Source organism: Enoplosus armatus, chromosome 14 (genome assembly GCF_043641665.1).
Source record: "Enoplosus armatus isolate fEnoArm2 chromosome 14, fEnoArm2.hap1, whole genome shotgun sequence".
NCBI lineage: Eukaryota > Metazoa > Chordata > Actinopteri > Centrarchiformes > Enoplosidae > Enoplosus > Enoplosus armatus.
This window is the reverse complement of record NC_092193.1, coordinates 16170431-16197450: the sequence shown is the minus strand read 5'-3', so window position 1 is coordinate 16197450 and position 27020 is coordinate 16170431. Positions and strand designations below refer to the sequence as shown.

Sequence of the window (27020 nt, the reverse complement as noted above, 5' to 3'; positions counted from 1 at the left end):
GATCAGACAAACAAGATATAATGTGTGCGGCTAATTTTGGACTGAGCATGGCTAGCTGTTTCCCACGTCTTTATGCTAAGTGTAGCCAACCGGCTGCTAGCGGAAGCTTCATATTTACTGTACAGAGAGTGGTATCAATCTTCTCATCTATCTCTCGGCTAGAAAATGTAGAAGTGTATTTCCCAAAATGCAGAGCTATTTTAAACTTGCAGAGGGACCAATTCATCAAAGTTTCTTCAGCACTTTTATTTGTATCCTTTCAGGATCCTTTTGTAATAGCGATTTTTCTTCACCTCATATTTTAAACAGGGAATGCATCACAGAATCACTTTACTGCAACTCTTCAGCTTCTGCAACTCTAAAAAAAACCCCAAGGTATCCTAGTAAAAAAAGGAACTTTTAGTAAAAAAATAACAAAAGAAAAGAAAGAAAGGCAACAAACAAACAAAAGTAAACATAATAAAATCAAAATCCGAGGAAGATGAGTATCATTGTCATTTTTGCACAGAACCATGCAAAGGGGCGGGGTTGGTTTCCCAGTTTGACCAGTGATGTGTGCCTGTGTGGCCGTATATACCAGCAGACCTCAAGCCATGCCATTATCTGAAGACCACAGGAAGCTCTAATTGAGGAAGGTAGACTACTACATATTTCATTGTTGTTTGTATGAGTGTGCAGCATTGAGCTAAAAGTGAACTCGTTCTCTGACAAACACACTCACAAATATTCTCTCAGTCTGTCTCACTTTCGCGTACTCTCTGAACTTTTTCATTTCTCACGGTGTTAGTAGAAATAGAAGGAGAAAAAAAGGTTTTCAAAACATTTAGAGTTGCTGTGTAATGGAGGCAATGTTATGCATTACATTAAGACATTTTCTTTAAATTTTTGGAGAGGAATGTATCTGAAAAAGGAATGCAATGCTGTATTCAGACTGTTAACATCGTAAAAAAGCTCTGAAATTAGTAATTAAATAACCCTCTACTATTTATACATTCAGGCACTGAAAAATCACATGTCAATATGTAACTAAAAAAGATAGTCGCTCTCATTTTCCCTTGGTAAGAACAAGGAAGCTGAAACCTTGAAGTTGGCAACTGTGTAAATTTTTCCTACCCAGTAGTAATGCCATATGCATCCCCTTTGCTCCTCTTTTGTGTGACAGTTTCCCCTCCCCCTTAAGCTCATTTTCAAACACTGACCTGAAGTCAGAGCTTTCGTAGCCTCTTCTAAAGCTTTCACCCTAACCCATGGGAAAGAATCCATGACACTAGTCTTTTGAAAGGGAAATCCAATGGTTTGTCGCTCTCCTCACCGCACATACAGATAGACGGACGGATGGGTGGACAGATGTCCTCCATGGCCTCAAAGGGCCAGCAGGTGAGCCGAGGCCCTCAGCTCCACAGACCAACTTCCCCCCTCGTGGTTAAGGACTCTCCGGTGTGATAGCCAGCTCTCACCCCAGCGACCCTGAACTCAGTCATTTTTTAACTATACAAGGGCTTTTACAAAAAAGCTAACTTGAACAGCCATACAATGGCTAAAACATAAACCATATCTCTACTTTATCTCGGTTTTTCAGTCATTTTTAATTTTTTTTTTCTCTTTTTCTTTTTTTGGATGCATTTGTGTTTTTTCTTGATTTAAGTCTGTTTGCTTTTCTTTGTTCTTTTGGAGTAGCTCTGATCCAGTCCTGCGCTGAGAGGCTCAGTCACAGAGGAATTGGTTTTTGGATTTGATGATGGGTGGGGAGGAAGGGGAGAGGGGATGGGTGGGAGGGAGGGAGAGGGAGAATAAGGGCAAGGATCAGGTCAGGGGTGAAGATATGGGTTCATTATTAGTCCAGACATGGACTCGCCAGCGGTTACAGGGACGGCTTTGGAGGGGACAGAATGAGGTGACGAGTTGTTTGGGGAAGAGGGGGCTCGAAGGTGACTGCAGAAGGTTTGTCAAGGTTATCCGCTATCAGAGGAGGTGTGTGGTGCTGTGGAGGGAGAGCGCCGCCGACGGGCGGTGGAAGTCCAGGATCGCTCTGAGCGTTCGGAGCGCTCTGAGGCTAGTGAGGCGGGCCGAAAGCGGTGAACAAAGCCGTCCAGGAAGTCCTGCTGCTGCTGGGTTATGGCTTGGGAGATGAGGCAGGGCAGCGCCTGCAGGCTGCCCGTCACCGAGTCCAGCTTGTCCTCCAATGTGCCGATGCGCTTGTCCAGCTCCTCACTGCGCTCCTGCAGCTCTGACACCAGGTCATACATCACATTCTGGGTCTAATGAAGGAGAGAAAGTAAATGTGTTTGGGGAGGTGCAAGAACAGGAGGACAGAGGAGGAAGAGGAGAAGGGCGGGACAAAGGAGGGAGAGACAATAAGAAAAACATTAAAGATCTATTTTACAACTTTATATCCACAAGGAGAGAGGCAACAACTGAAATGTACAGAAGATACAGTATGTTCTCAGTATGTACAGTACATCTCCAGGGGAAAAGCCTTTCAAGTAATAGTTTATCATAAATTACATGAGTAGTCAGTCTAAATCTGACTTACTCAGTCTGAGGACAAGGAAATAATGACAGTAAGCAGAGTGAAGGGGAGCTGTATAGTTTCAGCAAGTCAGCATAGATTTTTATCTTCCCACCGCTTCACGACCAGCTTCTCCGATCCATTTATAGCCAGAGAAGGTCTTTTAATGCTTTATGTATATGCCTGACACAACTCATTCACATAATGAAAAGTGTCTCTATTATTTAGGCACTTATTGCTCTGCAGTGGGTGCAGTGGGGCCAGCGTTAATGTTTGTGGCATCTGCATCTTATAGTATATACTCTATTCTTTATTTGGACAATGTCGTACATTTGTCATTTTCATGTGACACACAATTTAATGGGTCACCAGAAGAGCTCACAAAATACTTTATACCCATTTAATGCATTTTTCAGACATTTACGTCCGAGCCAGAAATCACAGGGTTACTTCTCCATGGGGCTTAAAAAAAGAGACACTGAGCCGTTGAGCTACTGTAGGGTGTGCACAGATGGATCGGACCATCGAGCAGAGTCAGGGCAAGTAAACACACATTAAAGGAGTTGGCCTTAGAACCTTTCAAAATACACACTGGAGTGCAAATGCCATCCACATCAAATGCAGTCATGTACCTCCCTTTGAACCCCCTCTCTGCTCTGCTTTGGTGGGTCAGCTGACGTCTATACAGCAGGACAGAAGCTGCCGAGGCATGACCGCATTCACCCTCTTACAGCCGGATACTGTTTACAGCGTGTGGTTAGGCTCAGGTTTCTTCAAACTCTTACACTGCCGCAAGATGTTACCGGAAACAGGGATTTCAGGGATAGTCCTGGACTTGTCTCCATTATTGTCTCAAGTGATTTTAGACAAAACAATGAAAAGCTGCGTAGAGCTGAGGGGATAATTAGGGATAATTTGGTGATAATTCTCTGTGTTTGTTCACTACAAGTGACACCTTTCACATACAAGTAGTCGTGTGATCACTTGTTAATGGGAAAATATTGATTACAGCCACTTTAAAGTTACAAAGGGTAAGAAACTTACCTTTGCCAGGTCCACCAAGGTGTTGGCCTGATCATTGAGTTTCCTTTGCTCCATCTTCACACTGCGCAGTCTGGTGGAGGCACAGGGAGGTGGGAACAGGAAGAGGAGGAGAGGAGGAGGAGGTGGACAAAGGAGATAGGGGAGGAGGCGAAGAAGAGTGGCAGAGGGAATAAGGGAATAGAGGGGGAGGAGGGCGGTTTGCAGGAGTGGAGCATAGAGAGACAGGTTGTTTGGGGATATGAAGGGGCAGAGAGGGCCAATAGAGAAAAAAGGAGGAGAAGAAGGAGGAGGAAGAGGAGGAGGAGGGGGAACACATTTTTTATCAGGTGTGCTCTCTCACTGATGACATTGAAAAGAGAGAGGACAGCCTGCATGCATCGTAAATATATGTACTTTACATATCTATATGTATACATATATATATGTATATATATACACAAGCATTCCTGGTCTTGGTCAATGCAATACCAACCAAAACATGCAAAACTACGGAAGCATACTACGCTCATTTTGAAAAAAATACACACTGTGTTTATCATGTTTTATCTGTCTTTTTTTGGTTATAACAAGATCTTTTTCTCATCATAGTGCAATGCTTTAAATAGCACTTTTTAACTTAAAGTCTTTTTTGCTGCGAGACAGTCTTAGTACTGAGAGATGCTCTTGTTACAGCCCAAAAATAATTTTGTTTTTGAATAAGAGGAAAAGAAATCTCAAATATATATATATATATACAATTCCAAACAAAACTATATTATCATTGTGACAAAACATGATGGGTTTTTTTCCAGCAAGAACACAATATGCTTCCATACAAGAAAACCCCAAAATCTATGTTTGAAATCAAAACATTCCCATCTCTTTCCACCCAAAAGTAAGACGTTCAAAAAGGAAAAAGATGACATGCCCTTCGTCAGTGCTACACACAGCTCAGTGGTAGGACTTCATATATACACACTGGTCATTCAGTAAGCGTGCAGTGACTGTGGGTGACTTTGTGCACAATGAAACGTGAGTCTTCTGTGTGTGTGTGTGTGTGTGTGTGTGTGTGTGTGTAAATGGGTTGATGTGTGTATGCATGTGTATGTGTGGATGCCACAGATAAAAGATGAAGCTTGCCAGAAATAAACTGTCTAATGACACTGCTGAACACACGGCAACATGGACATTTCAAATAACTTGCGCAAATGATACATCGGACATGTTTTGTGATGCCTTCAACATTGTGCCTCTTTATCTCTAATCAAACACATTATGCCACTGTAAGAACCGTTAACGCTGACGTGAATAATGTGCCATTGTTAGCGGCGGCATCACACAGCCATCATCTGGATGTGTGAGAGGAAGAATTTTCCCTGTTCGGCAAATTATGAGACAGGATGACATTCAAGGGCATTTATTCATGTGCAAATCAGTATATCAGAGCGGAGTGAGACTGCTCGCTTACAGCTCCATCTCTGTGGGAAACCGTTTCAGCTCGTGTGTGTCTGTTTGCTCGGCTTTGTCATCCCTTATGGCTGTCGAAGAATAGGGGCTAAAAGCTAAAAGCGCTACTTATTAGTGTAGCGCATTATGAGTGCAATTCTATTCTACAACCTACATGTCGTATCTTTTTTGTCATCAATGTATGTCATGTGCAACTTTGGTATTTGATCTTTTATAAGAAAGGAAAACAAAAAAAAATCAATATCAAAACAACAGCAAACATTTCATCCTCATTAGAACTACAGTACATTACAGTGTGTGTGTGTGTGTGTGTGTGTGTGTTCATGTCATCACAAAACCATCGGGAGTGTAGGATGAGTTCTGTTGATGCAGGTTAATATAGCCTCCAGAGCAGCTATATTAATCATGGGCAACATTATACAGTACATAGTAGATGATTATGAACCGCTGGCCAGGCCAACAAAGCTCCAAGCTCATTCTGTGCAAGATGCTTTTTCTTTCACACGTTCTCTCCAGACAAAACCTCCACTATTGACACCGGTGGCAAAATGTTGATGCTTATTTTTTTTGTTACATTCCATTGAAGGGGGGATGGGAGGGAGAGGGAAGTAAATGGAACACTGAAGTAAAGAAAAAAACAAAAACGATTCAGCATCCAGCATTTTTTTTGTGTGTTTTTTTTTTTGCTTTTTTTGTTTTGGTAACAAACGCTTTTTTCTTTCATGCATGTCAAACGCAGACATGGAGAGAGGAGGAGGAGGAGGAGGAGGAGGATGTTGAGGAAACAGTAGGAGGAGGATACATAGAAGACTCAACTTACTTCTGAGCTCTGCAGTGATAGAGCAAAACAAAGACAGAACACAGTACAGAGTTTTAACCCCACAACATTCACGAAACGAGTGAAACCATTACACTTCTCACTGTAAGCACGGGGTAAAAGGGGGTCGGAGGGAGAGGGGGACGGGGAGGGGAATAGGAAGGACCATTACACTAGATTGCAGTGTGTATGTGTGTGTGTGTACTTGTGTATGTGTGTGTGCATGTGTGAGAGTTTACATGTGTGTGAGCATAACAATCAAAGGAAATGGTACTCTAGGAGAGGACATTGTAACAGAGGTGATACTACCAAATATTCTCAGCTACGACTACATTCACTTTATTAGCAATATAACTGTTAATAATACAGCCTAAATATTCAAACATTAAAGAACATCACATGGGTTGAACATCTTAAGAACTATTTTTCAATAACATAATGTAGTTTTAGTTTTGGGGCATGCTGAGTGATTCCCCCTTGGTGCTTGGTGGCCATATTTCTGTCAAGCTTTTCATTACATTACATTACATACATTAGATGACACACAATAAGACGCAATGCAGGACTTACTGGTGAATGGCTTGGAGAAACTTGCGCTGGTGTTTCCGCACCTTGGCGTGATCAATCTTCTTGACCAACTTAGTGTGTTTGTAGATGAGCCATGTTTCCCTGAGTACATTGGCAGCTGTGTTCTTTACCTGTGAAACAAGGTTGAGAGAAGTCAGAAGATGTACTGCAACTTCTCTAAGAGGTTGTACTGGTTTGACATATCATGAATCTTAAAGTCAGGCATCCATGAGTAATATCAATGTCTGAAATAATTTTGAAACCACAGGGAACAGTGAATTATTTCTATTTTCAAAGAGTGACAAGCTAACTTGAGTAAGCTAACTTGTATTGCAACATACAATACAAACCATGAAATAAAGAAATTCAACACATAAAACCACTGGAGTGACAAGTTATAAAAAGTTCTCAAACATTTGGGCCTTGCTGTGAAATAGAGCAATATATTATGCCAGACACTCGAGATGCAGTAGTATGTTACGACTCACTCGTTTGCAGAGTTGTGTGTCCATCATGAAGTTGTGGACATGCTTCTCAGCCTTGGTCAGCTCCAGCTTCCTGGCCACCACTGCAACCACCAGTGCAGTGCAACCAGCTCCCTGTTGCACCAACACACAATCAAACAAACACAGCAACATTTTGTTTGTGAGATTTCAAACTTTACTAGATTAATAATAATTAAAAAAGAAACAAAACAAAGCAGCTCCAAGTCATAGAATGTCATTTGCTCAAATGTTGTTTAACTAGGAAGAGAGAGCTGCATTTGGTTTCACTGAAATCTCTACTGCATCACCAGCTGAAAGAAGAAAAAACAGTGAAACTGTGAAGTATTTTCAATATAAACTACTACGCATCACTTAATTAGAGCACAATAACTAAACAAACTGTGCTCAAGTTTTTCAGACAGTTTTTCAGACTGTGTTTGTTTGGAATTCAGTTCATCGGAAACATGAAGCAGACCAAAACATATGTTGTATGAATGTAAAAATTGATGGGTAAGAGAGGACTGTACTCAATAACAAGGCATGTGTATGTTAGTGAATATAATTGTTATAATTGTTATGATTTAACATTCAATTATTTCAGTTTGGACACTTTATGTGGTTTCAGGATCTTCAGTTAGACTCGGTCACAGACTTTTATTGTTGTTTATTAAGTTAGCTCAAAGTTGTTTTTGCAGAGAGTTCAGTCATGGTCAGAGTGTGCTGGAGTGTAGTGAGAGCTGAGGTTTAGCTTTATAACTGTTCCAGTCGGAGTCGTCCTGTGAGAACGTTATGAATCTATCTGAGTGAAGAAGAAAGGAACCCACCATAATCCCTGTAAGCAGACACACGCCTTTCCCACAGTACGTGTGTGGTACCATGTCCCCGTAGCCAATCGAGAGGAAGGTAATCGAGATGAGCCACATGGCTCCCAGGAAGTTACTGGTCACTTCCTGTTTGTCATGATACCTGAAGTGGCGAAGATAAGCAGAGGTGGGATAGACACAATCAGTAAAACAGCACACAATTTCTTGAACGCGAGCATGCTGGAGAATGACGTGGTGCTGTGTGAACCAAACAGGGGTGGTGGGTGGAGGTGGTGAAGATCGAGGAGGAGGAGGAGGAAGAGGAGGAGGAGGAGGAAAAAATCATGGCGCAGGGTGTTACACCTGTTTTGTAAAGCCAGGTTGGCACAGAGCCTAAAAAAATGCATCATTCATCCATTCTGAGTGACAAAAATGAAGGTATATTCAATGGATTTGCAATAGACACTTTAATTCATTTCTATTGTTCTTTGGCTTTGAGTAAATTCTGTCTGAGACAGTTTAACGGAGAAACATGTTTAATGGGTAGGAAACTTAAACTGACATGAAGGCAGAAAAAAGCAAACAGTGTCAATTCTTTTAAAGGAATTAATGGAATGAGAGAAAACCACTGAACATGTGTTTCATGTTCAATGTCTGTCAATCTAAAAATTACCCGTTTGGTGAGAGGAATGATATGAAGGAGCATTCAAAAACATGAGTCCGAGGCCAAATCACTTACTCTTGTTGTACATTAGCATAGAAATTACAATTTTAGACAACATGTTTCAAGTGAATAGAGACGGGCCATGTTGCTGTAAGTGACTGGATAAAGAGCACCGCAGGTCAAACTTGATTTGAATACGACAACAAATGTTATGCCAGAGCATCCAAACAAAAATGCACATACTGCTGCATTAAATCAAACTAACAATTGGCTTATTGGTCACGGTTTGCTGTAAATCTTCCTCCATAGAGTTTTACGCTGCCCCCCCCCCTCCTAAAAAAAGGTTTGGCAATGCAAATCATCACTTCAAACATGTTGTTTGCTGAAAATAGCTGACAGCCATGCTTGAATTGTCAGTCCAAAAAGGCTCACAGTGCGTATGCAAAGATAGTTCTATAAAAAAACAAAAAACACACACTGCACAAAGCTAGATTGATGATGACATTCCCATACCTTTTTTACAGCAAGACAAAAGTCCATCACAGAGGCAAATCTGCCTCATCCACCCACCCTCATTCAACTCGCCTCATTATTCCCAATGGGCTGTCTAGGAGGAGATCAGATAAGATTTAATTTTGGAGTTAAAATCAAATATTCATTAAACACTTGGAGACAACATCTCGCTAACATCCGTCTGACAACGTAGACGGAGTCTAATTTCTTGGGATTTTGTGAAGGCGTTTCTAAAGGGGATTCTGACTGGGCCAATCATGAACTGCTGACGACTTCGAACTATCGAGCAGTGACCCTGCATGTGGACTCGAAATGGCCAGAACAATCACCTCTAATTAGGGCACAAGTACAGATTGGAACACACGGGGCCCCGACGATGAATTTCTTAAAACTTTCCTTTAAAAAAATTAAATAAAAACCTGCGTTGGTTTTGTAGAAATACCCGCTCCTCCTTCTCCTCCAAGACAGTTCATTGTTATCAAATATCACATCTCGACTAATCATGCCTTCTGCAGTTCTTCTTAAAACTCCCACTCTCAAGTTTCTATTCATGCTCAAACTCAGGAGGAAAAGTAACTATGAGCACCCCCCCACCCCCCCCACCCCACCCCACCCAGAATGACAAAAAAAGTGTGCGGTCTGTGGGATTCAAGCTTCTTAAATGACATGCAGAGAAGCACTCTGTACAATACCATGCAGGAATAAAAAAAGATGTCTGCATCCTGCATGCTTCAAAGCCAGTATATTGAGAGCAGAGGGAGCGATGGGAACGTCTGACAAATGCTGCAGTATTATCAGGTGGAAGGGGGGTAGTACGTCTTCTCGGACGGGCTTTCATTTGTAAACAGCAGGGCAGGATTGGATGAGTAACAAAAGGAAGAAGCTCATTGAATTTGACACCCCTGTCTCTTTTACCTGCATCCCAACACTTCACCAGCTGCCCTTTGATGGCAGCCAGGGGGCTAAACTTGATCAGCTGGCTAAATATTGTAATTATAAGTGACTAGTATGTTAATTTCATTCATCTTGTCATCAAGGCGTGCAGAGAGTGAGTCATGTCTTCAAGGCAGGCAGGAGTGTGCTGCACCTTTTGGCACAGTGAACAATGCATTACAGTGTATTACATCTCTCTGTTGTAAATATACCCCATAAATATGCTTGACAAAAATGCAGAAGGCATCGTTTTTTTTTAGGAATAAAATGTTTTACAGAAAGCTTCTTGTTTCATTATCTGCTTTATCTAATGGTGAACGTGGCAATATATCTTCAATGCACATATTTCAATAACTCTCTGCTCTGAAAAAGAGCAGAAGACAGCAATATGGGACTAGAGACAGAGGCTGAACGGGGAGCTAATCAATGGCATTTTAAGGCTCTCAATATACTGTGTCAAGTTTTGAAATAGCATGGAGAAGAGCTGGCACCACTTTCAACCTATTCCAGGACAAGAGGTATATAGTGTCCAGAGCAGACAGTTTTATCCCCCACTGTTAAATCCTCCCTGACAGACACTCTGCAGCAGAGGCATTATCCTGAAATCACTTACTCAAATATTTCAGAGATGACGTTATTTAACCAATACCTGTATAATAAATAATACTGTAATTCACGCCCAAATGAGCTCCGAAACTTTGCTTCTGTGGTGGGTTAGAGGAGGGAGTCCAGCATGACAACATAAGACAAATATATGTAAAACCATCTATGGCTCAATCTGCAAAGAAACAGCTCAACAATAATGACAGGTAACAATACCTCCTCATCGATCTCTTCAATCACCAATGTATCAACTAGTCTTGTCAGCCCTGCCCAGTATTAAAATGTAAAAACAACACATGGATGTTTTCAGTTTATGTGCTCTCATTTCATAATTGAACTGCCATCGTGTGTAGATAAGCTTATGATACATATGACGAGTAAAAATACAGCAGCCAAAGTTGACACCACAACCTCTGAACAAACAGGATCGTAATGATGGGTCAAATGTGAAAGAGCCACCCACACACACACACACACAGACACACACACACACACACACACACAAAAACAGTTCAGGAATCAGGAATATTTGAAATGTTTGACTAAAAACACAATATACAATATTTCCAACTTAAGAACAGAAGGAAATGCAAGTACATGCAATACTTAAAAAGTTACTATGAACACAACATAACTAGCTTCAATCTCGATGCTTTTCAATGAAAAGTGTCACATTCTTATAAGCAATTATCAGCAGTTTATTTCTAAAGGGCTATTATCTTGAATCACCTCACATACATTAAATCTGTGAAACCGCTGTGACACACTGCTTCATTATAAGGATAATAATCCACCATCTGCTTCCAAAGAAGAGAGCTGATTGACGGTATAGCGAGTTATGTTACGTCTGTTTTTTTGTGTCACTAAAATACACATTCGCTAGAAAGAAAGAAAGAAAGAAAGAAAGAAAGAAAGAAAGAAAGAGTCTTTTGATACAGACTAATACATGCAAAACCTCTCCTGTAGGTGAAGCACAATGTTGCCTCTGTTCCTACTCGCCTCCGCTGGTCAGCTGCTGCAGCAAAGCAAATGACTTCCTCCACATTCAAAAGCTACTGGTTAACATTCTGTCGCTATCGCCTGCGTACAACAACAGCACTTCCCCTCTTCTTCCTGCAGTTTGGTTTCACATCAACAAAAACAAATTAAAAAAATGTTTCAACGAGTGCCAGTCTTGTTGATATAAATGAATTTGAGCGCTGGCTGAGATTACTTGGGGACAAATATGTTGGGATGCTCCTCGGGGAGTGTGTTAGTTGCAGTAAACATGAGCAGATTAAACTCAAAGTGATGATGACCCAATTAAAAAACTGCAAACCTAACAGTGTTTTTACAGCGCAGCCAATATGCAAAGCAAGCAAAGCAAGCAAGCAGCAGCACCTTCCACGTGGACTGTAGCAGTTTTATGATATGTGCATTTTATAATATGATTCCAAGTAAAAAACAACAAATGCAAAATCAATCCAACTTAGTTAAGTTGAGCTAAGTCAATAGAAGTTATTTTTATCAAGATCATTTTTATAATGTTTTAATTGCAGAACACTTTAGATAAAAGTGTTTGGTATTACACCAGAATTACAATATCAAAAGCTCAGATTTTAATCTAAATGTAGTTAAAATGATTTCTTTCCCAAGCCGGCGGCTTTAGTGATGGCAGTGTCAGTCTGCCTGTCAGTTGGTCCACCACTCTGGTCCAGACTGAAATATCTCAACAACTGTTGGAAGGATTTCTATGAAGTTTGGTGCACACATTCATGTCCCCCTCAGGATGAATTGTGATAACTTTGGTGCTGCCTTAACGTTTCATCCAGCTCCATCATCAGGTCAAAATTTCCATTGCTTCCTATTACCTTGGTTTATGACTAAATCCCCGCAAAACTAATGACATTCCTGTCAGCCTTTGCTGTACTTGGTGTTTTTATCGCTAATTAGCAAATGTTAGGATGCTAAACTAAGATCGTGAACATGATAAACATTGCTAAATATCAGCATGTTGGCATCATCATTGTGAGCATGCTGAGGTTAGCATTTATCTCAACAACCACTTTGCCAAAGTACAGCCTCACAGAGCAGTTAAAATGGCCGTAGACTCCCACTTGAATCCCCCTACGATTTACATACATCTGTACTCTTCTCTTCTCTGAAATGTGTGCACTGACAAAGCGTAAGATACGTTTTCATTGTACTATACATGAGGTTTGTTTTCCATTCACTTCAATTCAAACATATATGCGGAGGCCAGAAAGCAGTATCTGCAGCCGTCGTCATCTCTTGGCTTTGTGCCCAAGTTTAACTGGTCAATGAATTCTTAAACACACTTGACCAGTCGAGGGGCTCAATGTCACACTGACCCCTCATCTGATAATCAAACATGGAGGGGTAGCAGTCTCACAAGGTGTGTTGTAATTGTACTTTAGCCAAATAACATAAAATTTAAACCAAAGTAGAGGCTTGCTGTCTTGCAGAAACATCAGCTTTTGATGAAGTTTGACTTAATGAGCCTTTGCTGCATGGCACCGCCTGTTACACCCACTGTATATGAAATGATTTTGTTGCACCAATGGAAATATGATTGCACTTTAACAATAAATTATACATAATGTATTGCTGTCAACCGACTAAGTTGTGAATCCAAAAGTAAAGAGCAGCTTGGGTTTGCTGAGTTGCAGATTTTGCAGCAAGGCAGGCTTCAGGCCTCCGTTACCAGAAATGATCAAGTGTGAGTGTTTATGAATCTCATCCATTTTAAAGATGCTGCATGAGAACTTCCAAAGAGTCCGCTACACTGATATAACTAGTGAGATGTCCTGCAAGTCACTCTTTACACTCTTTACACTTTTACAAATAATGAAGAAAAAGGCGTCAGCTAACAGAAACCCTTGACACAAACATATTTAAGCTGAGCACTTCGGTCATTCTTTTTCACATTCTTTTCCAAAAACTCAACAGTGAGTCCTGGTATCCTAGTCCCTGCAGGGCCAGTTACCAAACCTGTGCTCAAGCTGGAAACACAGTTCACAACATGTAATTTTAACGATAATGATATGCTCCAGGGATTTCATCATATACCCAGTAGCGTTGAAGTTTACTTTGCTGCAAACACGAGTATCCAACCTTCAGGGGACACAGAGGAGCTTTGAAACACCACCACTCCACCTTCACTGCCAACTAAGTACGCCTATGCATTTTCTTTCATGTTCCCAGTCTTCCCAATGCACTCAGCACACAAAATACCTAAACTGTTGTACTTCTGTCCACAACACCAAGTTTGGCTTTAAGGTAGCGCTTGCTCATTAGAACCCGTGAGATTGCCGAATGTCTTACTAAACTCTACCCACGTTCAGGTGCCTGCCCAAAAAGGTTTCAGTGGTGATTTCATTTCCAGCAGTTTTCTCGCAGTGTGTCTGTGAGACACATGGACATCCTGAAGAGAAACTCAATCTGGAGCTGACAAAACACGTCTCAGAGTAGCGATGAGTAGTGAAAGGATTTTGTCAGCTCTGATTCCCTTATCTGATTCTTTATCAGCTGTTTGATGCAACACTGACTGATAACGTGTTAGGGGTATATAAAAGATTTTATAGCATCAATTTAGTTTCATTGCTTAAATTCTGTTGAGAAATAACTACAGGAAACCACGTGTATTTCAATAATATCAGAACAACGATTAAAAAAGTAACAACTAGTGATCCTGAAATATTTTGTATTTTGTTTGCAAAAAAAGTAATTCACAAAATATCACCTATATACCTAATATACCTTGATACCATGAACAGAATGACTTTTGTTGTGAATCCCCCCCTCGTCAGCTTAAACATATGGACACAACAAAATCGTCAGATTGTGTGAGAAGGGGAAGAATTTAGCATTACTTTGCCCTCATGGAGTGAAAGCCAGTGGAACAACTTTGACATGACTTTATTACTCAGCCATGACAAGAGTGTGTTTTGTTAAATGCCATTGTGAAAAGGTACAAAAACACAACGGGATTGTCTCTGCAAAGGCATTTGACACATTTAGTGTTAATTCTGGTTTGAAATGAGCTTGGGCTCAAAAAGTGCTGCCGTGGTTGATGCAGTCCTTGCCTACAGTGCTGTGCATCCCTAGCCAGTGCGTTTTGGGCCCCATCAAAGCTTTATTGTAGCTCTAATATTAATAGATAATAGATTTTACTTGAGGTATGGGGGTGCCCCGCTACAAGCTTCAGGGGATGCTTACTCACAAGTAAGCAAAAACACTTCTCCTGTGGTGCTTAAAGCTACTCATGGTATTGCCATTTTTGCTTGGTAATATGTACCTAAACAATTGTTTTCACATCTGTTTTCTGTTTTCCTCTCCGTCATGGCTCAAATCTCACATGAAGTGACTGAGAGGACTTCATAGACTGTACACTGAGGACAGCAGCTACATAAAAGTTTGGATTCTTTTACGCTGGTAGGAAACACACCACTGCTATTTTGTCTTTCTGCAAACTCATTTCTTTTAACTGCACACCTACAATGGACAAAACAAACGTACAGAAAGTACAAGAAATGTGCCTGAAACTGGATGTGGAGTGGAGTCAAATAAGAGGACATCTGAAGGAACCTTTTACTTAAGTAAGCTACTACTACCTGCCTTTGAACAAAGAGCCGCTCGGGTTCGGCTCCTGATCTTCAGTGCAGATTATATCTTGGGTGATTATAACTTCCACATTCTCTGTTATGCAAACGTGCTTTGCGGGGCTCTGTATGTGACTTCGCCCATAGGCTGCGATCAATACTATGCCTGCAGAGCGTGCATTAAAAACAAGTTATCAGATCAAGTCATCAAACCATAGAGAATCCACCTGTCCTTGAGGTTGCAACAATTTGCATAAAATCCATCCGTCTTTGTGGAAGAGATGCTCATTTTAAAGATAATCTTGTGAATGCTTCAGATTAGGGGAAAGGTGTATTAGACACTTAGATTGAAAATGCACAGCAAACTATATAAACAGTTCACTTTGTTAGGCACATTGATCCTGAACATTGGATCAGAGTCAATGACGAGTGTCAGTTCAATGTCTGTTAGATTTATGCCAGCATTTGTGGACAGAAATGCTTTGCAATAATGGAAAAGTTGTCATCATCTGTTTAGCCTGGAGAATAAGGAGGCACCCATTTTGCTGCATTCTGAATTTGAATCTAATAACAAACTATAAGGAACAGCATTCTTTGATAAATGTGCATCTGTTCAGGGATGGATCAGTGTGGTTGCACTCGCAGCCTGGAAACTGTAAAGTTGTAAAACCTACTAGAATATTTTATGTAAATCTGTTGTTGGTGTGAGAAAGTTCAAGTTGCACTGGTGTGCGTTTCTCTGGTTAGACATTCGAACAGCCTGTTCTTGGCTGCCGCTGTTTGTGTCTTGTGGCTAAGCGATGACACAACCTGGATGTCAGACCTTGGGTGTAGGTGTAGCTGACTAGTAACTCAAGCCTGATAATCCGCCGCTGCGCTCTGAGGGAAAGTCAGCTAAACTTTCCGAGAGCTTCGCATAGCCTACGGGTCCTCACCGGAGAAAGCGAGGTGAGAAACAGCAGTCTCACTTCGCCTCGAAATAGAGCGTTTTGTTTCAGATAACAGGAGTTAGAACAGGAGAGGAAGAGAATTAGATAACATTTAAAGAGAAAAAAGGAGCGAGGAACTAGGGAGGCAGGCAAGGCATGCATGCAAGTGTGTAACTGAGAGATTAGGCCTGCTTGTTATGGATAAGGGGAGGCAAAGGGACAGGGAATCAGTAGTGGGGAGAGATGAGGAAAAACTGCAAAGCATGCCACGTTAGATGGGTACAGTAGGAGATCTGCAAAGGATCAGTCAGGAGTAAGAGAGAGAGGGTGGGAGCCTTGTGGTAGTGAGGGAGAAGCCCAAGGAGCTTAGTTAAGGAGCTTAGTTGAGGTAGGTTAGCTCTGAAGATGGGCTATATCAAGAAAGAAGGGAGAGAGGGCCAGTGACCAGCGTTAAATCCATCTACTGTAACATTAGCGTTACTCCCAACTCCACCCTCCCTCCACCCCCTCCATCCCTCTCCGCCCCCCTGGCCGTGCGTCTTTCATTCCCCCCATCTAGGCAATTCCCCAGGTAGACTCCGTGCTCGTCCAATCTCACACCGTACTGCCCTTTGATTGGCTCAGGAGCGTGGTCAAATGTGACAGTGTAACGGCGCATTTAACAGAAGATACAAAAGTCACATACAGCACTTTGGGAAACAAGCGCCTCTTTTTTTTCCACTTTTTTTTACTTGAAATGATGGGATTGATAAGTAAACATGAAAACTTGCATGCTGTTTCGATGTTTATCAGAAGGAGGGGACGAAGGGGGATGAGGACATTCAGTTTATGGGCGTAAAAACAAAAACTGGAGATGCCGAATTCAGCACAGAACATACTCCTCCTTCCAGAGAGTCTCAGTTTAAGAACAATGTGCTATGCAACGATGGAAAGCAATGCCCTCATTTACCTGCCTAGCTTTGAACTGCGTAATAGATATAACATACGTACCATATAGTAAGCGATCAAAGTCATGCCATGCTAGATAGTAAGACACACCCCAGACCAAAATTACCTAATACACAAAGTGACTTGACATTTGTCCTCTCCTTGCATACTCAGACCTTCTTTTTGGCTACCGGAGACAAACTGTCTTCACCTCTAGAACAAAATCGTTGGGGTAGAAGCAACAAAAGTCTGTGGAAAACCATTACAACACTGTTCAATTAATTTTGTGAAGGGAGACACATAATGGGATGGTAATGTGTGAACACAAAGAACAGAAAGGCTTTTGGTCCTCGACAAATCTTTGGAGTTGCTGCTAAAGAGACTTTTTGTGCAATATGGATCTATAACAATTGCATAAGGAGAGGGAGACAAAAAAATGAGAAAAGACAAATTGCCCTCTGGCACATTCGTGAAGGTGACTTGAAGGAGCTGCTCCATTTTAGCACAAATTTTCTCCTCCTCCTCCTCCTCCTCCTCCACCTCCTCCTTCAGCCCCTACCGGCCTAACACACAATAGTTAGCAAAGAGACGCTTGCTTCAAAGTGCTGCTCACACCGTTGGTCTCTGCTGTGCTCCTATAGCCACTAAAAGCCTGTTTTCTTAGCAGAAGGATGGTGCCACTTTCATGCCAACTAGAAGGCCTACCTAATCCTCCTTTGCTACACTGGGTTTGCAAAGGATCATCGGTTAATTGTTTTAGATGGGCTGCCCCTTCTCCCCACTACCACCCCACCCTTCAACCCCACTCAGGGCAGCAGTGGCGCCAGCTCGGTGCAAAATGATACGTTTTTTTTGTTTTTTTTTCCACGGCTAGAGAACGAGGACTCACATGGTATCCCTATGGAGCAGCATAGTGGGGAAATAGAAAGTACAACAAAACATTATACAAACACACACACACACACACACACGCACACACACCTACATGTGCATGCTAGCACCCATCTCTAGAAACACACACAGACATGCATACACAAATCCACCCATCTGAACACACATGTTATTCTGAAACTGAAACCAAATGACTAACGACATGCACTGCTCATGGAAAGTGTGTGTCACAGAGTGTGTGTGTGTGTGTGTGAGAAAACCAAGACTCTGTTAGAGATTCTGTGCTTCTCATCTAATCAAGTATTTAAGTCCAGATTTCCAGCATACTGTAGGATTAGGGATGTGCAGTGTCAGATGTCCATTCTCATCGTATTTTTCTAGTATAAGTCATATGGAATTCCTCTCTTGCATAATGAGATGCTAGAAAATAACACTAATCTCAATGTTCAGCCGCGACATTCATTGTTAAATTTAAAGGAATGGTTCAACATTTTGGGAAATACACCTATGTGCTTATGTGTGAATTAGACGAGAACATCGATACCACTCTCATGTATGTAGCATAGCTAAATGTAGCTTAGCAAAAAGACTGTAAACAGCAAGCCTGGCTCTGTCCAAAGGTAACAAAATCCTCTAAAGCTCACTAACATATAACTTATATGTTGTTTCAGGGTTACGTGCCAGACTATTCCTGAGCTGGAACCAGTAGCTTCCTGGAGTTTCTGCTGGTTACCTGGCAACTGGTTTCCCTCTGTTTCATGTCTTTGTACTAGGCTATGCTAACCGGCTGCTGGCTCCAACTACATATTTACCACACAGACATATGAGTGGTATCAATCTTCTTGTGTAACTCTCGGTAAGAATGCCAATTTTTTTAAATGTCAAACGACACGTTTATCTTTAAGGCTGGCAATGAGAAAGAGAGACAGTGGCAAGTGTGCAGCTTTATCCATGAAATTCCTTAAACCTCACTGTCCTGCCTCTGTGTTTCTAGAGGAGCTGGTGTCAAAGGTCAGCTGCTCTTTTCACTGCTGGTTTAAACCCACCAACAGGCAGCTGGAGGTATTGATGGTCCGAAAGGATCCAGGGCTGTGCGTGCGAGGGGGAGGTGGTTAGTGACAGGTGTTAACACTGGGGAGGAGGGTAGTTAAGAGGAGGGGTAGAGGAAGGGAAGGGAGGTACTTAGTAGCAGGCAAGGTGAGCTGCAGGAGGACAGTGAGCATCTGTAGTCGGGCCTGGCTGAAAGCTTTCGTCTGAGCTGAGGCTTGACTTTTACAGTGGAGCACATGTACGGTGTCATATCAGGTCTGACAAGAACTGCTGCTATAGATCTTCGACTCTCCACCCACCCTACTCAAGGCCCCCTTCCACTCCAACTACGCAAAAAGGACTTTGAAACATCAAAGCTGGCATTAACGTCTCATTTCCCTATGCAAATGCAAAACGAGAAAGGAAAAAAAAAAGCTTTTCATTTCTCCCTGCCTCTTTCATTTTCAGTGAGAATCGTTGCTGCCCCCTTGAGACGAAGCCCGATGCGCAGTTTTGGGGAGAAAACGGGTTAGGGGATCCTGGGGGCTGCTCTGCATTACCAAAACAAACCATTCAGCAAACAAACAATTAGACACTCATGAATTATGGACAAGCCATCTAAAATAGCAGTAAAAACAAGGAGTGGGGAGTCGTGGAGCGATTGCTGAGCTAATGAAACGCATGTCAGGGTGTTTTTAAACACTCAGGCAGTGGAGTAGTATGTGGGCGTATCAGTGTACACATGTGTACAGTATTTATATGTAACCTATCCTGGTGAATCCACACGTTGGACCAGTGCAGATGAGTGACCGAAAACAAGGTAACACTGAGAAGCCTGGGACAAAACAGAGACGAGAGTGAAGGAAAAACAGTGTCTAGTAATCCACAACGCGTGATTGTGCATCAGCCATTTTGTTTTTCAATTCATCCATTATTCACAACCCTGTGTTTACCTCTCACAGACGCGCACAGTCCATGCAGCAATGATCCAGGAGGATATACTGAACACCAGCAGAACAGTTCCCGGACAGATGGTCATGAGGGTCTTCATGACAAAACGTGTGTTGAAGTTGATCTTGTTGAGGGCGCCGATGCTGCGAGACGAAGCGTCCGTGAACAGCTTGCTGTGGAGCAACATGACCCTGCCTATCAGGTAGAGTCTCAGGAACATGGGGATGGAGAGGATGATGTCCACGTCGGCATCAGCCACCGACGACGTATAGGTAAAGGCCAGCCGTGCCGTCCAGGTGAAGACGTACTGGCCCGGGATGGGATGGATGGCACACACCAGCAGCTCCAGCACGATGAAGAAGATCCGCTCATACGTCATGGCTATCCTCCAATCGTCCGCACCATTGTCGACCATAAACAGCTGAAGAAAAACACCAAAATTGTGTTTTAGAAACATACTTCCATACGTCACTTTAGATTTTGGCTTTTTCAGCATTTTCTCCAAACGTTCCATCCTCTTCAACCCCCCACACCTCCACTGTGTTTATCATTACAGACTCAGATTGTGAGGCACATTATTCAAATCAAACCCACAGGTTTTATTTGAAACTGGAGTCATGAAGAAGTCATGCTGAATTAGAGTAAAATGTGGAAATGAAGGAGAAGACACCTAGAAATTGTACATTTTGTGCATTGTTGTAGCTATAACAAGGTTTGGATATTTAATTCAATTTAAATGTGATACATCTGGCGGAGCTCAGATCAAGCAGATAAAGAATATACTGAATATGGGATGTAATTCAGTGTAACTTTAAAACAAGCAGAACAACAAAAAATTACACTCACTTGCAATAAAATGCTGCAAAATAAGACCTCATATAATATCAGAAATTTAGACTACAGATGCATCGTGTTTTTGGATTACATGTATTGATAATGACTACTTAATCATATAGTCTTTTAGTCATATTTTAAGTTACAGAAAAAGGAGGTGCTATGTATAAACAATGTTATAGCTTTCTCATTGTAAATGTCACTATGTCATCACATCATCAAATAAATGTATTAACGAGTGCACATACTTTATACCATACTTTATGATATCATAAATGTATATATTATTGTCAGCACAAATTCATTTTTATGACAATAAAAATAGTATTTCAATATTCTTTATTAGTTAACGTTTTTTTAGCAAATTGCCAAATCTTCATTATCATCGTCATTATATCATCATCATCTTCACAACACTGATACCAAAAAGCTGCTGGTATAATTAATAAAATTACGTCATTACGTCATTTTTTCTGTGGTGGACTCACCTGGATTTCCCGGGCATGGTACATTATTATAAGACCAAGCAATATAACAGTGGAAAGGCTGATAAGGCATTTCAGTGCAAATGAGTATGAAGATTCCTATGGTGAGAGAAAAAGACAGGAAAAAAAGGTCTTAGAAATGTTAAACTAACACAGTTAATACATTGTTTATGACAGTATTTAATCTAATTTTATTTAAACGGAAACAAGATGAACTGTTCCTTGTATTCATTGTAGATATGTATTTTCAGAGTCTATATTTAGCCTCAATAGATGGCAATAGTGACTTATCACTGTACAACCAATGATCTCTGAGTTTTATGTTACTGCTTAGCAACAAGGTGAAATGAGGTAGTTAAGCAAAACAGGAAGAATTCAAATGAAAGCTGAGTATATTTAATGTAATCTGGAAATGTTGAGTTATATTGAAAACAAATGCTCCTGATGTTGGCTTAGAGGAGCAGCACAAAAGTCCCCATATAAACACCACATACACATAAGCGTACACCCACAACAGTGGGCTACACACACACACACACACACACACACACACACACACACACACACACACACATACACAGTACTTATTAGTTTAAAAGTCTAACTGAGACCAGATAATGGGGTTTTACACACAAACAGCGCAGACAGGATGTTGCTAAACAATGCAGCTGCAGGTGTAGGTGCAGCCTGATATTATCTATGGATGCTGTTCCCCACCATCTAAACTACCAATTAATCAAAGCGCAGCACTAAAAGGGGGACTTTCCATTTAATGGTAGGTGCAGAAAAGGCAAGGCTAGCATTAGCAGGGGGGCCACCACAGTGGTGATAAATAGGCCAGCTGGATTCTAGCGCTGCAGTGTTTTCTGTGTGTGTGTGTGTGTGTGTGTGTGAACATGGGGGCAATAGATCTAGGAAATGAGAACCTGTACTACTCAAGTCCCCCCCTCTATGCTGGTAAAATGCCATTTGATAAATCAATTTAACAGCCATGGTGTAAAAACGGCGCTCTGCAGCAGGCTAATGATCCTAGGGTTGTTATTATAATAACGACACCGACAACAAATGACAAAAACAACAAGTGGAAATATCGTTCATAATCATCAGTGTGATGACAGTGAGAGCTGCTCAATATTACTCTGTCCTTCAGTGGTCCATATTACAGGATGTATTTTTAGCTATCAACTAGATTGCTTTGCCCCTCAGGTCGGCGACATGTTCTCAAGACATTCTAATGTCTGAAATTGTTTTGAGAAGTCCCTGGTGAAATAACATTGAGTAAACCAATTAATCCACCTGCCAGAGGTTCAAGGATTTTTCAGTCCCAGTGCTCACTGCCTCTTAACGTGTTTCCCTCCTTCAGGGCTCACAAAACCTCGGCTGAGCCTCAAGTGTCTGCTGCTTGATGTGACGTGAGACGGAAAAAGGACCATCCGCTGCACATGCTAGCTGTCTGATGTGGGGGGGGGGGGGGGGCTGTGCCACTCAGAGATGGGAGGTCATTTCCATTTCAGCGGAGGTCAGCTTGATGAATGGACTGAACCCCACTCAGTAACAGTCACAGACAAACCTATTGACTTTCTTAAAACCCCATAAATCATCCTATAGATTACCCTACTGACTTACTATATTGTACAGACACACACTCCCACATACCTACGTGTCATCAAAAGCCCATTGAAAAATTCAAATAAATCAAACTGACACAACTGGAAAAAAAATGTGTGTGAAGTAACACACCAGTGGTTTTGTATGTTTTAGCCCATGTACTTAACATTAATGCTGATGATTTTTCAAAGTATATCAAAAGCTTTTCATACCAAACTACATTTGAGATTTGTTCAAGTCAGCTGACATACAATGTTTTTAATTGTATAGCTCATTAATTAATTAATTAATTAATCAACAGCTTTTTGGCAGGCAACTCTCATGCTAAAGCATCCTTGACAGCCCCAGAGTTTTGAAAATAGCCCTTTCTCACAGCTACAGCACCATGTGACAACAAAATATAGGTGATAAAATATTCACCTTAAAGGATGTTATATGATCAAAAAAGGAAGAGCTGGAAGTCCCTTTCCCTACTGTAGGAAGCTGCGTTGTTCTCTGAAAAAACATTGAAATTCTCTTGTAAACAGAGAATAAGCACTACCACCACCCTAGGATGTAGTAGCAACTACCTCTTTATTATAAAACAACTTGTCCAAGTCGTTGTCAGACTTTCTTCTTTTGAACAGCCTTAAACGATGACTTATCACAGGCAAGTTCAGGATTCTACAGAAATATATGGAAACCAATGGCGGCCTGGAAGGTAATGGTAATAATGTTCAAGCTGCACAGCGAAGGTAAAAAGTGAAAGGGGTCACTTGCAGTAACAAACCCTCAGAGAATTATCATCCAACTCTGCGTTTTAGCATCCTTCAGCTCTCGTTTTGCTTTCACTGGCCGCAACTTTTTTGAGTGGTTCAGTCTAAACCCAGTGTACACTACCTATCCAGCACCAAATGGCAGAGGCACAAAGTTAGCAACTAGCTGGTGAACAGATACATTTAGCAACTAGCCAGTGAATATAGTGTAGCACATAGAGCTAAAGACCGACCTTTTATTTCTAACAAGTTGGTGAAGACCAAAACAAAGCTAAAACAGAGTACATATTGGACATTCGTGAGGTTGCCAGAGGCATGACTCCAAATGAATTCTAATGCTGGATTTGTTAATAGGCAACGGCTAACACATTACCCATATCAACTTTATAACACTATAATAAGTCAAATGTCTGTGATGTTATTCTTGTGGGGTTGTACACAATTTGTAGTTAACAGGCTTAAACACGCAAAACCACATATAAGGTCTTTTGTTCAGTTTTTACAAACATACAGGTTGTATTGTTAAAAAGATTATTTCCAGAGATGAAAGACACTGTGACCTATTATATACTGCAGTGCACTGCAATGTCAGCTCCCAAGTAAACAGCCCTGTAAACACTGTGGTAGAAGTAGAGTGAACAATATTCTTCCCAAAATGTCCTGACACAGCAGAACTGATTGGCTGAAACAAGAGGACTATAACAGGTCAAGGGGTGGTGACCTGGTCACCATGACCCTGAAACCAAACTGCCTGGCTGGTGTCCTTGCTCAAGAGTCCCTGTTGTTCCTAAAGCGTGCTGTGTCGTCTCCACTTTGATCTGCTAGAAGTAAAAGATGCTGTCGGGCAGTTTAAAGCATCGGGAACTTCATTCCCATCTTTTATTCCTATTGACCTTTCTCTTCATCTCTACTTGTCTTTATCTCTCTCTCTCTCTGTCTAAATCTCTATATATCTCGCTCTCTTCATCCCCTTTCCTCTGCTATCCCTCTCCTGCTGTGAGGTAGTGATTTTAGATGCTAGCTTCACAGGGAATGACAGACAGCCACAATGGCACCAGTAGTGGAACCAATCATTTGGCTAAACTCTGATCGGATGCCAATAATGACAAGAGGATATTCCAGAAAAAAACACTAGTAACAAAGCAGGCCAATAGTCTATAGAAATTACTGAATGAAAAAATGAAAAAAGGGAAAATCTGAGATTTTATCCAATCGAAAGACTGTTAGTCATAGCGCAGATCACACGACACTCCTTTTGTATTTGTGCAATATTCCCATCACCTTTGTTAGATAATGTATGTCAGTGTCTGTGCTAATAATCACTCTTCATAAATCTGACAGCTGCCAACCCCACACAAATCAAACACTAACAAAAGCAATGACAACACACAAAGCTCCCACTCATGCAGCACACACATGCACAACCTACCTTAGTGTAAACCCCCCATGACAGTTCCGTCTCTGTCACCATGACAACTATCCCAAACATCCCGAAGATAAGTGCGTAGTCGCTGAGCCGCTTCCGCTTCTCAAACAGCGCCCTCCGGTGGCCGAGCTTGTAGCCAATGTCCCTGTTCTTCTTCTGCGGCGCCCTGCCTCGCCCGCTGCCCTCCCTGACCAAGCTCTCGTTGGACGCCTTGCTGGGGTCTTCGCCGCCGTTGCCCTTGGACACCACCACCTCCAGGCCAGAGCTGTGCAGCGTCTGCAAGGGCTGCGTCTCCGAGTCGAGCTCCGCGAGGTTGCGGCGCGACGAGGACGCCAGGCTGCCCACTAGTGGTCTCACCACTCCGCCATTGTATTTGCAGGTGTTCATGGCTATCTGAGGGAGTCGGCCGCTGCTCTCGGAGAGGGAGGGCTTGGATCCAGCATGGCTCAGCTTCTTCTGCTCAGTAGTGGCCTGTGAACAGGAAGAAGACCGATAAACACAATACTATCACAACAAAAAGGGTGTAAAAACAGTAGGCTGAAGAGACACATACAGGTTCAGACTTTAAATAGAGCATTGATGTGGGAGTTACATCTCTGTGGCTCTGGAGAGGCCAAAGAGAGGGAAGGATCTTGCAACACAATTTTGGTTATAAAAGCAGACAGATTTAGTGCTCAGCAGGACATGTGGCCAAACATACAGCATGAACCAAAATATTAACACTTCTTGTTTGAAAGTCCCAAATACCCAAAGGTCTTCTTCCTTGCACAACGTATACTGAGAGGTGGTAACAAAGACGTGGTTGTTCATTAAGCCTGTGTTAGGAAGTGAAACCACAACAGTCGAAGACTCCCTTTATTTGACAATATGTTTCCTGCGTACCAGCTGTTCCTTCAAAAAAAAATGGCATCAAAATTTGATGGCTCAAAAACAAATAAATAATGAATGGACTGGATGTATAAATAAAACCATATAACCAATAGTGGACCCTACAAAGTGCAGAAAATTGAATTTTTTGCGCTGCACAAATTTAGATATGAATGATTAATGCTCGTCGTGACCCTGTTTCCTATCAGAGAAACACTCTTCCCCTGCAGAGATTAGAAGCGGGTTGCCCAAAAGAGAACAGGGAAGAAGAAATGTGGACCTTCTCAAATCAGGCGTACCACAGAGACAAATGTGAGATTCCCACTATTTCAAGAGGAAAACAAGGCAAACCATTTCCTTTGAAACTCAAAGGATAATGTGTACTGTACATAGTGTCTGTTAAGGGCAACTAAGGGGCAAGTTGAAAAACAGAGTGATGCATGCATATATTCGCACACACACATCCACCAATACATTGTATATTGTGACTATAATCTCTAATTTGAATGAGATAGGAGAGAATTCATTAAACTGTTTTTCAAACTTGTTTTACTTCTTTATCACCTGCACAAAATGGTCCTATTTTTCTTTCTGACCCGATGCCATGCAGACTCTTCTCTTCTCGCATTGAGTCGTCTATCATTTCTGCTCTCCTTGGCAGATAGGAGTGAGTTTCTGTCCCGGTTACGCAGACAGAAAATGTTCTATCCACGCAGAGGCTGTAGAGCAGTCACCCCAGAAGCATCTATCTGCCTGTCTATCCCCTGCCCTTCAGAGACTCTGGCAGATTATCATAATGGGTTATGAAAACTTCACATGGAACAGTGCTTTTTCCGAAACAAGTCGGGGGTGTGTGATAGCACTGCTGGCCCTTTTTATTAGCCTTGACAAAGCATGCCTAATGCCTTTAAATGTGCTGGTGGGAATAAAGAAGGGCGGCCCTAATGGAAATTTACTAACTCCAGTCCTGTGATGCTATCGTCTTGCGCATATTGTGGCTCCATGAGAACAGGACTAAAGGTTAAGGATTAGTGCAGCCCATAGTGTTTCTAATCCCCTTTTCTGTATTAAATTGCTTTTTAATCTGTGCCATTAGGACCCCTCTACACTTTTGAAGACTGTGCAGTGAGTGAACTTTAGGTTTGAATGACAGGAAATACTGTAGAAATAGATGCTGATATGGCAATAGTGGTCATGGTGCTGTTCTTTATTTTAGCATGAAAATAGAACAGGGAGTTCCTTAAAGATGCAAAGTGGATTAAATGTTGCTTTTGTCCATGACGCAAAAGGTGAATTCTTGCCATTTATAACTTATTGGGTGCCAAAAGAGTGC

General features: G+C 41.7%; 1 protein-coding gene across 2 annotated transcripts; it reads right to left on the bottom strand.

Moving 5' to 3' along the window:
- Window positions 1-1952: 1952 nt before the first annotated feature.
- Window positions 1953-25222, bottom strand: kcnn1a (potassium intermediate/small conductance calcium-activated channel, subfamily N, member 1a). 2 transcript variants are annotated; one of them, XM_070918396.1, is made up of 9 exons: window positions 24824-25222; window positions 21035-21130; window positions 19715-20133; window positions 7693-7834; window positions 6872-6982; window positions 6387-6514; window positions 5820-5828; window positions 3554-3623; window positions 1953-2258 (listed from the first exon to the last, which is right to left on the bottom strand). In XM_070918396.1, the coding sequence occupies exons 1-9, from the start codon at window positions 25205-25207 to the stop codon at window positions 1953-1955; spliced, it is 1665 nt and encodes a 554-aa protein (XP_070774497.1). In that variant the 5' UTR covers window positions 25208-25222. The 2 variants fall into 2 exon arrangements, with proteins under 2 accessions (XP_070774497.1, XP_070774496.1); XM_070918395.1 differs by lacking the exon at window positions 5820-5828.
- Window positions 25223-27020: the final 1798 nt, after the last annotated feature.

Excerpts from the sequence above, each read along its gene's own strand:
- kcnn1a (XM_070918396.1), bottom strand. The coding sequence starts at position 25,207 with ATGAACACCTGCAAATACAATGGCGGAGTGGTGAGACCACTAGTGGGC. Across the intron at positions 7,835-19,714 it reads ACTGTGCGCGTCTGTGAGAG|GTATCATGACAAACAGGAAG; the intron begins GTAAACACAGGG and ends TCGCCACTTCAG. Across the intron at positions 6,983-7,692 it reads GTCTGCTTACAGGGATTATG|GGAGCTGGTTGCACTGCACT; the intron begins GTGGGTTCCTTT and ends TTGGTGCAACAG.